The 12,597-nt window shown below is 57.7% G+C and overlaps 1 protein-coding gene across 1 annotated transcript; it reads left to right on the top strand.

The window, feature by feature from the left end:
• Positions 1 to 4,692: 4,692 nt before the first annotated feature.
• VPS51 (VPS51 subunit of GARP complex) lies at positions 4,693 to 11,831 on the top strand. Its single transcript, XM_059825966.1, has 10 exons — positions 4,693 to 4,890; positions 5,674 to 5,803; positions 5,898 to 6,044; positions 6,479 to 6,701; positions 7,435 to 8,176; positions 8,445 to 8,663; positions 9,295 to 9,516; positions 9,910 to 10,031; positions 10,339 to 10,426; positions 11,105 to 11,831. The coding sequence occupies exons 1-10, from the start codon at positions 4,693 to 4,695 to the stop codon at positions 11,363 to 11,365; spliced, it is 2,352 nt and encodes a 783-aa protein (XP_059681949.1). The 3' UTR covers positions 11,366 to 11,831.
• Positions 11,832 to 12,597: the final 766 nt, after the last annotated feature.

Genomic DNA, 12,597 nt, shown 5'->3' with positions numbered 1-12,597 from the left:
TCTCTCTTGCCTTGTTGTCCATGTCTTGCGGCCTGTTTCTAAGGGCCACTTTTGTGTTACCTCCCTTACTGGTATTCGGTACTAGGCTTGTGAGGAGATGTGGCTGACAAGTCCAGAGTCTTGTCGATACTCAGAAGTTTAATAAACCAGCCGAGCTTTGGAAGCTGTAGAGTTTAGGATGCTGAATAATGAGATTTGGAAGTATAAACGTGTGACTTACATTCCAGCATGGCCACTCAGCTAATACCTGGTCTCAGTTTCCCCTTGACTTGGAGACCTGTTAATATCCTTGGTGTCCCTGGGTTGAAATGAAATCTGTACTGCTTTGAAATGAAATTAGCAGTAGATCTGGACCCTGATACTCTCTAATTGTTGCAGTGAAGAGTTGCAGAGTAGCAAGACTTTAAATAAACTGTAGCTTGGTCTTCTTTATCATCCTTCTGGGTAAAGCTGGGGATGGACCCTGCAAGAAAGAAGGGCCGAAGTCCATAAGCCACCTTGATTTACACACGTATAGTATCTTCCAGTACCTTCCCACACACTTGCAAATGCGCTCCCTTAGACTAGTAAATCAGTGTAAACTGATAGCAAAAGGTCAAGTTAATTTCAGTTATTATGGTACCCTGCTATTAGAGCACTTTGGGAAGATGTTGTGCAAATCAAAGCAGAGGTTGAGGTCAAGTGAAACTCCTAAACAGTGCTGTTGGGGTGGCGGCGGGAGGTCAAGGAAGGATTTGATTGGAGGGTTGATTTGTTTATTTATTTATTCCTCTAGAAGGTAACTTAAGAAACTCTTGCTTTGCCTTTTGTAGTGCTTTGGGGATCCCCTCCTGCAATGCTTGTGTGAGGTGTGTGGCAAAGCACATCCCTACCAGTTTGGTTCACAAAGCAGTCGTTCCCGATGAACGTGCAACGCATGCCAGATTTCTTCTCCCGAGGTGGTGCACGCAGCTCTGGGAGCGCAGTAGCTGGGAACTCCATCTTCCCTTCAGCCTCCTTGCCTTTCGTTGGGCTGATTGTTGGGCTGCTCATTCACGTCACAACCCCAGCTGTATTCTTCCATAGCTGAATTATTTAAGTCCGCCTATGATTGAAGTAAGAGATCTGTAACTTTAAAAATATTGTGCCTGTTGGGAGAAAGAAAAAAGAATTTAAAATAAAACGCTCTTTCTCTCTTCAGACAAACCTCGACTGCCTGTTGTATAAACCTTTCACTTTCCAAAGCAGCTGAGCAGAGCTACTTGGTTTCGTCTTGTCTATTTTCTGTACCAACTGCTTATGTGTTCTGGTTTTCCTTTTTGAAAGCCTTTGCTTATTTGCTTCTCTCATCTTCCTGTAACAACCACCTCCACAGGACAAAAGCATTCCTCCTCTGATTTTGCAGTCTTTCTCCTCTCCAGCAAGCCTTTATTCATCAATGGCTGGATGTTTCCTTTGGCCTTCCCCCTGTATCCATTAGGAATTCCTTTGTCCTTGGACTAACCTGGGTCCAGATCTGTAAATGGACTGTGTTGTCCTTCATTCCAGCTGTACCAAACTGCTAACAAAATACTACTGGATTAGGTGTCTTTTTTCTCCACATTTGGGAAAAGATGTGCAGGGAAGGCAAGTAGAAAGGAGGTAACAATGACTTTCTCTGGTTCTTCTTCCTGCTTCTCTGGTGAGATGTGGCAGCTCCGAACTCTTTCCGTTTGGAAGAATGATGGGTGAATTGACGGACTTTGTTTTGATTTTCTGAAGTAGATGACTTCTGATGAAAGGCCACTGGAACAGCGGAACAGAACGCTGGAACTTCGTAACGGTGGTGGTTTTGATTTGCTTTTACTATTGTAAATAAAGCTCCTTTTTTAGAATTTTTTGCTCAAGTGTTTTTTTTCCCTTGTGCTTATGTGTTAGCAAGGCTAAATACCAAGATCAAATCACTCAGTTGTTCTACTTAAACTGTAGAGAACCTGCTGCCTCAAAGCCCAATTTCAACGTTATCCCGAGAAACAGAACATCTTCAATGAACTGAAATACGGAGATTTGAGCAGAGCCACCCAATCTCAGAAGGAGCAGGTCATTCACTGCTCCGCACGACCTGCCTGTGCCATTTCGGAAGATGACTTGTATCTCCAGTATTCTTTTTGAACAAGTGATGCTTCAGAAGTTGAGCTGCAGGGGGGAATTGTCTTTAGTATCTCTCTGTGTTGGTCTAGGTACTAAATAGTCCAACTGTTAATCCAGGTTTAATTTGCCTTTGGCCTTTCATTGCAAAGGAAACCTTTTCCTATTTTTAATGCTTTGTCTCTGATCCTTTGAATTCCTCTAGAACTCAAAAAAAGGCTTTAAAATATATATATATAATTAACCTCAGGAGTTTTAAACTGAGAAATTGAAGTTAAAGGTTCTTGAACTTCAGATGAGTTATGCCACCCCAGCACAGCCGCGCCCTTGGAGGCAGCATTTGTGGGGCCCCGTGGGCACTTCGCCCTCTCCTCCTGCTCCTCCGGGCATTTCTCCAGGCTCTTGCCTTGGGCTTCCACTGCCTGCTTTTCCTGGCGGGTGCCCATGTCCTGTTGGTGCGGAGTTTGCTGCCATTAGGCATCAGCACGTGTCTGGAGCAAAGGCTTCAATGCACAAAGGAAGCTGCGTAAGCATTGCCAGGCAATGAATTCCATTGGGAGGCTTTATCTGTGTACAGAGTCTTGTTTCAGGAACCGGTTATAGCGCCGTGTAACTGTGCTCAACCCTCTGAAACTTAGAGCTGCAACATTAGGAAGTTCTTGGAAAAATTGAGTTAAGATGTGTGACCTGTAGGCGTGTTGCAAAAGAATCTTCCTCAGCAGCGAATGTGCTGATGGAGTGCAAAATCTGAGAGAAGGAAGAATTCAGAATACAGGTTAATCACAACAATACAACACAGTAGTTGAAAGCAGCACAATGATAGGGTGCAGGATCAAATATGTAACAGCATTAGCATTGGGACATACTCTCTTGAAGATATCCCACCACCCAGTGCTTCAAATTTATCTAAATATTTGGTTATTTGAGTAATTTGTTTATTTTGGTTTCAGTGCTTGCCCATAATCCTAATATTACAGTGGTTTTTCTGAGGCATAAAAATTAGAGAGCTGATACTCTTCACACACACACCCCCAGCCCAAGGTGAATATGCAAAATATTTGGGGGTGTTTTTATTGAAGTCGTAACAAACCAAGAATGAGAACTCGGCTGTGAACTGTTATTTTCAGCGTGGTTTTGCAGCGCCGTCTAAAGGTGCAGCTCCAAAGCGCTACGGTGACTCCTTACATACAGAGTAACTTGTACTTTTCTTGAATGCTAACATGACAATTAACACACTAGCTAAAGTGCATAGCACGCGGCTGGCATCACTGCAGCAAACAGGAAGAAAATTCTGCGGTAATAATGGGACAACGTGAAATACCGAAAGTAATCGCTTTCTGAATCCATACGCTCATAGTTGTTTACTGGAATTAGTAGAATGCAGTTAATTGTCCGAAGACAGGGGGGATTGCAGGTCTCGGGCTGCAGGTGCCTGGGGCTTGATCGGCGTCACCTGGAAGAGGAAAAGTGAGGAAAAAAAACCCGTGACCATGGTGCCTTGTTCTCAAGAAGACTCGTCCTCATTGAAGGTCGCCCAGCATAACAAGCTGATGTATGTGCACTGCCATTTGCTGTGTGCACGCCTGGGTGCTTTTAGCTCACTCCCCCTGTCCCAGTGGCACACTTGTTGGAAGCCTCCTGTGTTCTCAGGACATTTCTGATGGTCTGCTGCTGTTAGTGATTGGCATTTCTCCCCTTTTTGGGGAGGAATGCAAAGGCAAGAGGAAAGGAGTTTAGGGGCAGGTAAAATACATCCCTCAAGTGTTTTTAGAAGGCCTCTGGAAGGAAAGATCTTGTGTTTGTCACAAAATGGAGTGACATGCCCACGCCACCTGGCAGGGCAAGGTCATGGCTGGAGCTGATCTCCCCGTCCCCGATGTCTGCATCCCCGACCATCCTGATGTCTCCGACATGCCTCTCCCCAGTCTCCCCATCCCCAACAACCCCGCGGCCGGCGTCAGCTGGTGGTCCACTGCCAGCCCTCAGTGAGGAGCAGCGAGAGGGCGACTGGAGGTGCCGGGGGGACGGGACGTCTCCCCTCCGCAGCCCCTGCGGTGTCCCCGGCCACCCCGGGACCCGGAGAGGGACCCTGCAGGTGGGGGGTCGCGCGGCCTGTGGGGACGGAGACCCGCTCAGTGTCACGTGGAAATGAGGGTGGGGACGCACGGGGACACCGGGGAGGCACGGGGACAGAGGGACAGCGGTGGGTAGGGAGGGACGGGTGGGGACGGCGGGGGACACCGGGCCAGGGATGGGGTTGCCAGCGGCTGCTCACCCCTCGGGGGCTGGTGTCTCCTTCCGCTTCTCCATCCCTCCACGGGGGTCCCTGTCCCCGGGACACGGCAGGACGAAGGCGGCCGCGGCCCCGTCACCAGCCCAGCCGCAGGACCGGCTCCGCGGCCGCCCCAGGGCCCCGCGGCGGGGGCAGCACCGCGGCGGCCCTCGGGAGCCGGCGCTGGGGGCCGCTGAGGTGTCCCCGCCATGACAGGCACGGCGGCCGGTTGCCGCGGCAACGGGGACTTCCGGCGGAAGTGACGCTCAGGGGAAGGGCCGGAAGTAAGGGACGGGACCGGAAGTGTCGGCGCGATGGCGGAGGTGGAGGCGGTGGGGACTGGGGCTGGGGGCAGCCCCGAGGCTGGCACCGGCACCGGCAGCGGGTGGCGGCGTCCCCACGGGCCGCTCCAGCGGTACTACGGCCCGCCGGCGGCGGAGACGGCCGAGGCGGCCCCGGACCCCGCTGATATCAACGGGCCCCACTTCGACCCGGAAGTTTTCCTCACTAAGGTGACCTTTGACCCCACAGCGACCCCCCCCCCCCCCGGGACCCCCCGAGGTCGTGGTGGAGACCCCGCCCGCAGACACCCCCAGAGGGACCCCGCAGACGCCCCCTGACAGGGAGCTCTGGGGACCCCCAGGTCGGCCCCAAGGGCCCTTTAGGGCCCCCCAAAAGGGCGCTATGGAGTCCCAATGGGACCCCTTTAAAAGGACCCTGTAGCCCCCTTAAAGGGATCCTTATGGGCATCCCACGGACCCGACCAGAGGGACTCTATAGGGCCCCCGAAGGGCCCTCAGGCCACCCCCAGGGCCCTAAGGGGACCCCAAAAAGGGACTTTACGGGGACCCTGTAGATCTTCCATAGGGGCTTTTTAGGGTACTGTGTGTTTCTCTATGGTGACAATATTGAAGCCCCGGAGGGGCAGGGGGCAATTAGCATTCCTTGGGGGGGCAGTTAGGGCTCCTGGGGGGCAGTTGAGGATCCCAGGAGGGCCCTGGAGGGCAGATGGAGCTCCTGGGAGTCATTTCCAGATCCCAGGAAGGACCCGGGGGTGGGGGGACATTTAGGGGCCTGGGGGGCAGTTAGGGCTCCCCAGGTGCTAGTTAGGGCTCTGAGGGGAGCAGTTCAGGGAGCAGCTGAGGATCCCAGAGGGGATATGGGGGGCAGTTAGGGCCCCAGAGAGCCAGTTGAGGAACCCAGGGGGGCAGTTGGAGCCCTAGGGGGTAAATCGGGGGCCTCACGGGGGGGCAGTGGGGTTGCGGGGCAGTTGTGCAACTGTTGCCCCTCTCCAGGTGCGCAGCGAGTGCCCTCTGGGGCAGTTGTTGGCCCGTGAGGCTGCACTGGGGCGGGAGATCCGTGCCCTCGACAGTGACATGCAGACGCTGCTCTATGAGAACTACAACAAGTTCATTTCCGCCACTGGTGAGCACCCAGCGGGGGGGACCCAGGCGTCCGGGAAGGACTGGGGGGTTCCCGGGCAGCTGAGGGACACAGGCGCCTGATTTGTTCTCCCCAGACACCATCCGAAAGATGAAGGTCGACTTCCGGCGCATGGAGGCAGAGATGGACGATCTGGCTGCCAACATGGCCGCCATCAGCACCTCCAGTGCCCGCGTCAGCGCTGCGCTGCAGGACCGGCACCGCCGCGGCGCCCAGCTTGCCGGTACGGGGAGGGGGGATCCCGGGGACAGATCTGGGGTGCTGGGGGTCAGATATTGGGTTTGGGGGAGGCCTTGGGGGTTTGATCTGGGGGCTTGGGGGACAGATCTTGGGGTTGAAGGGACCCTCGGGGGCAGATCTTGTAGGCAGGCGTAGATTGAAGGGGGCTGGGGGGACCTTGGGGGGCAGATCTGTGGGTTATGGGGCGGAACTGGGGATTGGAGGGCAGATAATGGGGGGGGAAGGCTGAGGGACAAATCTGGGGGGCTGAGGGGCAGATTGGGGGGGTGGGGGGACCCCAGGGGGGCAGATCCAGCTCCTGGCCCCGCCCACATTTGCTAACCCCGCCCCAATGACTGCACCTCCCCTGCGATATGGCCCCGCCCCTTTCTTGCCCCCATGCCTAACTCTGCCCCTGACACCCCCGGCCCCCCTCAGGGGTGCAGGCGCTGCTGCGGAAGCTGCAGTCCCTGGTGGAGGTGCCCGGGCGGCTGCGGCGGTGGGCGGCACCAGGGGCGGAGCCTGCACGGGCTCTGCGCTGCCATGCCCGTGCCCGCGCTGTGCTCCGCCACTACCGCCACCTGCCCTCCTTCCGCGCCATCGAGGACGAAAGCCACGCCATCATGGCCGACCTGGCCCAGCGCCTCCGCGCACGCCTCCGGTTCGTTCACTCTAGAGCCTGCTGATGGCAGCTCTGGGAAATGGGGTTTTGGGGTTGTTCACTCTGGAGCCTACTGATGACAGCTCTGGGAAGGGTGCGGGGCGTGTTTCACTCTGGAGGCTAATGACAGCCATTCCAGTAAACAGCCTTCCTGGGGAGGGGTGATGGTGGTTGTGGTACATTAACTCTGAAACTTACTGATAACAGCTGCAGGGGACAGCTTTTCAAGGGGTTGGGGTTGTTAAATCTGAAGCCTAATGATAACAGCCCCCAAGAAACATCCTAGGGAGGGGGGCATTTATCCTGAAGCATATTGGTAGCAACCCCAGGAACCATCCCTTGTGCAGAACATTCATAGAGTAAGGGGGATAATTCTGACCACTGCTGAGAGCTTTTAAAAGGCTACGTTATATGGTCTTTTCTCATGTCTTTATGGTGAAGAGACAATTTTGGAACCTACTGAGGAGTTTTAGTGATTTTTCTTTATTATTGTAAACTCTGGAACCTACTGATGATCTTTAGTGAGTTTTTTATTACTATAACTCCTGTTAACTTTGGAACATGCTGATGCTATTAAGTATTTTTTTCCCCCTTGGTTTTTTGAATAGTTACTGTTTACTCTGAAGCCTACTGATGACTGTTATTGCTTATCCCATTTTCTTGCTGTGCCACTGTTAACCATGGAACCTCTGACCATCCCTAAATAACCCCCTCATTTCCCCTGCCCCCCCAGGGATGACACCTTGGACCCCAAGGAGCTCACCGAGTGTGTGGAGATGCTGTTACAGCTGGAAGAGCCGCCTGAGGAGCTGTGCGAGGAGTTCCTGAGCCACGCCGGCGCCCGCCTCGAGGCTGAGCTGGCAGCACTGGAGGCCGAGCTGCCCCCGACAGACCCCTCTGGCACCGCTGCCACGCCGCCCCCCGCCTCCGACATCCTCGACTTTGTTGACCGCGGCAGCTCGGCCTTCGTGGGCAACCTGTGCCTCCTTGCAGCCTCATACCGCAGCCTTTTTGAGGGGCGCCCAGGGGCTGGGGATGGCCGCCTGGAAACCTTCGCCGCCGCCCTCACCACCCGTTACTTCGAGCTGCTGGAGCGGCGCCTGGCGCTGGAGCGGGGCCTGGGCGACACCTCGCTGCTGGTGCGGGCCCTCGACCGCTTCCACCGCCGCCTCCGCGCCCTCCTCGAGCTGCTGCCCGCAGCCGGGGCCGAGGCGGGCGCCGCGCTGGTGGCCCGGGCAGCACGCGAGCGGGTGGATCGCTACCTGCGGGCGCTGCAGACCTTCTTCCTGGGGTGCCTGGGCGACGTGCGCCAGGCGCTGGCCGCTCCCCGGCCACCCGGCAAGGAGGGTCCCGGCCTGCCCGACCTCCTGGCCACGCTCGCCTCCTCCGTCCTTGGCCAGCTCAAGGCCGTCCTGGCCTACGTGCAGCTCTTCACCGCCAAGGATGTCGCCTTCGCCAGCCTGCCCTACTTCAAGGTGGGCTGTGGGTCAGGGCGGGGTGGCGTGGGGCAGTTTGAGGGGGTCACTGGGGTAAACTGGGGTTGGCACAGGGAAGTTTGGGGACTGCACAGGGCAGGTCAGGGCTTGCACAAGGCAGGCTGGGGGGGTCGTGGCCAATTTGGAGGTTGCACAAGGCAGTTTGGGGGTCCCTGGGGCAGTTTGGAGCTTGTACGGGGTAGTTTGTGGGTTTTCAGGGCCCCAGGGTGGTATTCAGGAGGTGTAACCCCCCCGTTTTTGGTCGCAGGGGGAGTTCTGCATGGAGGCGGTGCGCGAAGGGCTGGTGGTGGCCTTCGTGCGCTGGCTCTGCCGCACCGCCCGGGGCTTCGCCGATGGCCCAGCTGAGCGGGGGGCCCCCGCGGCACCCCCGGCCCTACTGCTGCTTCTCGCCCGCCTCTGCCTTGACTATGAGGCCACCACCATCAGCTACATCCTCACTCTCACCGATGAGCAGTTTCCTCCCGAGGTGAGCCCCCAAAACTGCCCCAGTTGGCCCCAAAATGGCCCTAAGGGGACCCTGAATGTCCCCAAGATGTCCCAAAATGGCTCTGCATCCCTCTGTGTCCCGGCGTCCATTCAGGAGAGAGTGGTGGGTACCATGGTGTGTGTGGACGGGGATCTTCCTTCTGTCATTGTGTGCCCCCAAATATCCCTGAGGGACCCCAAAATGTCTCCAAGTCCCTCCCTGTGCCCTGCTGTCACCCCATGTCCCTCCAGGATATGATCCTGGGGATGGCAGTGCACGTGGAGGCAGAAACCTGTGCCAGTGTCTCCCAAATGTCCCCAAGGGCACCTCAATATGTCCCCAGGGGGCTTCTGCATGTCTTCAAGTCCCCTCAGATGTCTGAAGGATATGAGAATGGCAGTGATGCTGCTGCAGGTGCGGTGGCCCAGAGAGCATCCCAGGTGTCCCCTGATGTCCCTGTGTTCCCAGGACATCAGATGGTGGAGGCTCAGGAGGCATCCCCACAGGTCTCCATGTGCCTTGTATCCTCAGGCCACAGGGCCAGTGGTGACGGTGGGGACAGTGCTGTGTGTGGAGCTGGGGGGGTGTTCCTACATGTCTCCACATGTCTCCATGTCCCTTGCACCCCCAGGACACAGGCCCAGCAGTGACACCGGGACCAGCACTGTGCGCAGAGGCACGGGCGGCGGCGCAGCGGCTGCTCGACCACTACGTGCAGGTCCAGGGCGCCACGGTGGCACAGATGCTTAGGAAGAGCGTGGAGACACGAGACTGGTTGGGCACCGTCGAGCCCCGCAACGTTCGTGCCGTCATGAAGCGCGTGGTGGAGGACATCACTGCCATCGACGTCCAGGTTGTGTTAACACCAGGAGCCCAGAGGGGCTGGGGGGAAACAGAAGTCCCACAGGGGGTCCGAGAGGGTCCCTGGAGAGGCCCTAAGGTCCCCCTGAGGTTCTTCAGGACTTAGGAAGTCCCTAGAGGGCCTCTGCAGTGGTCCCTGAAGTCCCCTGGCAGTTCCCAGATGTCCTAGAGGGTCCTGGGGGGTTGGAGCTGAAGTCCCTGAAGGGTCAAGAGGGGATGCCCGAGGTCTCCACATGGGCCTTGAGGATCTTTGGGGGTCCCAGAAGGGTTTGGGAGCGTCACAGAGGATTTGAGGGATCCTGGGTGGTTGGGGGGGAAGGGTGGTCCTAGAGGGTATTTTGGGTGGATTCTGGGATACCAGCACTGAGAGGGTGTGGTGCCGCAGGTGGGACAGCTCTTCGAGGAGGGAGTGCGGCGGGCGCAGAGCAGCGACTCGAGCCGGCGCGCCTTCTCCGTCTACAGCAGCTCACGGGCACCCGGGCGCTACGCCCCCAGCTACACCCCCAGGTCAGCCCTGTCACCCGGGCCACCTCTTGGCCACCCCCTGGGCCTTCCCTGGTAATCCCCGGGGCTGCCCTGTCAGCCATGTGCTCCCTGTGTCACCCCTGCGGTAACGCTACATCTTTCCGTGTCCCTCTTCGTGTCCCCAAACTGTCACAATATCCCCTGACTGTCCCTGCATCCCCTGACCATCTCTGTGTCCCCATCCCCGTGTCTCCTGACAGTCCCTGTGTCCCTGTCCCCATATCCCCTGGCTTTCTCAAATACTTGACTGTCCCTGTGTCCCTGACTGTCCTGGTGTCACCATCCCCAGCGCCCCCATGGACACCCATCTGCTCAGCAACATCCAGAAGCTCTTCTCTGAACGCATTGACATCTTCAGCCCTGTCGAGTTCAACAAGGTGAGGCCATGGAGTATCCCCATGTCCCCAAATGCCCCCAAGTTTCTTAAACTGCCCACCTTCCCGGCTGTCACGTCCCTGGTGTCCCCATGACCCAGGTGTTGGGGCCCAGGGGGTCCCCAGGAGCTGATGACCAGGACAAGGGTGTTCCCACTGTCCCCTGATGTTCCCCTGTCCTACGTGTCAGGATTCAGGGGGTCCCTGTGGCTGATGACCAGGGCGAGGGTGACCCCGTGTCCCTATGGTGACTTGACTCAGGGCCTCCCTGTGCTCCCAACAGCCAGGCCAAGGGTGTCTCCATCCACCTGTGCCATGTGTCCCCTATGTCCCACTGTCCCATCTGTCCAGGCTTGGGAGTGCCAGCCAGGATATGGGTGTCTCTCGTGTTGCCCATGTGCCCGTGCTGATGGGACTTGGTGCCTCCCTGCACTTGAAGACCACAGGAGCCCCCATTCCCCCATGCCGCACGTCCCCAGTGTCCCCACATCCCATGTGTCAGGACTCAGGGGAGCCCTGGGGACTTGGTGACCAGGATGAGTGTATCCTAAGAGCTCATGGCCTGGAGAGGGTTGTCCCTAATGTCCCCACATCCCCGTGTAGATGTGACTCAGGGCCTCCCTGCCCTGGGGGCATCCCTGTCCCCGTGTGCCACGTGTCCCTGCTGTCCCCACGTCCCAGGTGTCGGTGCTGACTGGGATCATCAAGATCAGCCTAAAGACGCTGCTGGAGTGTGTGCGGCTGCGGACATTGGGGCGCTTCGGGCTGCAGCAGGTGCAGGTGGATGGCCATTACCTGCAGCTCTACCTCTGGCGCTTCGCCGCTGACGAGCGGGTGGTGCAGGGGCTGCTGGACGAGGTGGCCGCCAGCGCCGCCCACCGCTGCCTCGACCCCGTCCCCATGGAGCACAGCGTCGTCGAACTCATCTGCGAGCGCGGGTAGGACGTGGGGACACACAGGGGCATGGGATCACATAGCAGGGAGACATGGGACATCTGTGTCACCACAGGGCACAGCCAAGTGGGGACATGTCTTTGGTCCTGTTATATATCTGGGGACAGACCCATACCCTGCGAGTCCCCACACATACATGGGGACACTTCATCTGTCCTCCCCCACACAGCAACACACAAAGACGTCCCATGTCCCCACAGATGGCAACATGCCGGGACACCCCTGTCCCCACATGCACACAGGGTCACCCAGTGTCGGCAACACCCTCCTCAGCCTTGGTCACACCCCACGTTGTCCCCCCACCCCAGTGACACCCTCAACATGTGCTGACACCCTGTGTTGTCCCTGTGGCCCTAGTGACACACCATGTCATCCCCCCACCTTGGTGACACCCCCTTGTATCCGGGAACACCCTGGGCACAGCCCCTTTGTCAGTCGGGGACAATAAATAAAATGTGAGCTGTGCTTTGTGGCCCCTGCCTGTGTCTGGGGTGGGGAGGGACACAGCAGGGACAGGACACTAGAGGGACAGGTGCCTGGGTCCCTGGGGGGCAGTGGGGGGGTGTGGGGATGAAGGGGGGTCACCTAGATGCCTGGATCCCTTGGTCGTCTGTGTCCTCATGGGGCAGTGGGGAGGGGGCAGACCTGGCCCCTCACACGACCTTGCACAAGCACCCTTCCTCTCCCCCCCACCAAACCCTTGCACAAGCACCCTGTGTGCACCCAGTGCCTTGCATGAGCACCCAAGGAGCATCCAGCCCCTCCCGTGAGCAACCTGGGGGCACCTAGTGCCTTGTCCAGCCCTCGCATGAGCAGCCAGTGTCCTCCCCGCCACCTCTCCAGGCACCTTGCATGCACCCAGGGCCTTGCACAAGCAAGGGGGCTGCCTCCCCGCACACCCCAGCTGGCTGCGGGACCTCAGCAGGGCCAGCGCTGCTCGTGCAGCTCCTGTGCATCACTGCCGGACGCTGCAAGGGGGATGCCCCCCGGGATGCCGGGGGACAAGGCGGGGACAGGAGCAGGGTCAAGGGCACAGGCAATGCCCCAGGTGTGTGGTTGGGGAAGGGCTGTGCTGGAGAAGCAGCCCTCTGAGCGCTGGCCCTGGAAAAAGGGATTCCCCACCTCCGTGCTGGGATGAAGGGTGTCCACAGGGGTCAGGGAGAGCTGGCACAGCAGGGATTTATATGTTGAATGAAGTCCCCAGCCTGCCCCATACAGGG

The sequence above is a fragment of the Gavia stellata genome, chromosome 17 (assembly GCF_030936135.1).
Source record: "Gavia stellata isolate bGavSte3 chromosome 17, bGavSte3.hap2, whole genome shotgun sequence".
Taxonomy (NCBI): Eukaryota; Metazoa; Chordata; class Aves; order Gaviiformes; family Gaviidae; genus Gavia; species Gavia stellata.
This window is presented reverse-complemented; position numbering and strand designations above follow the sequence as displayed.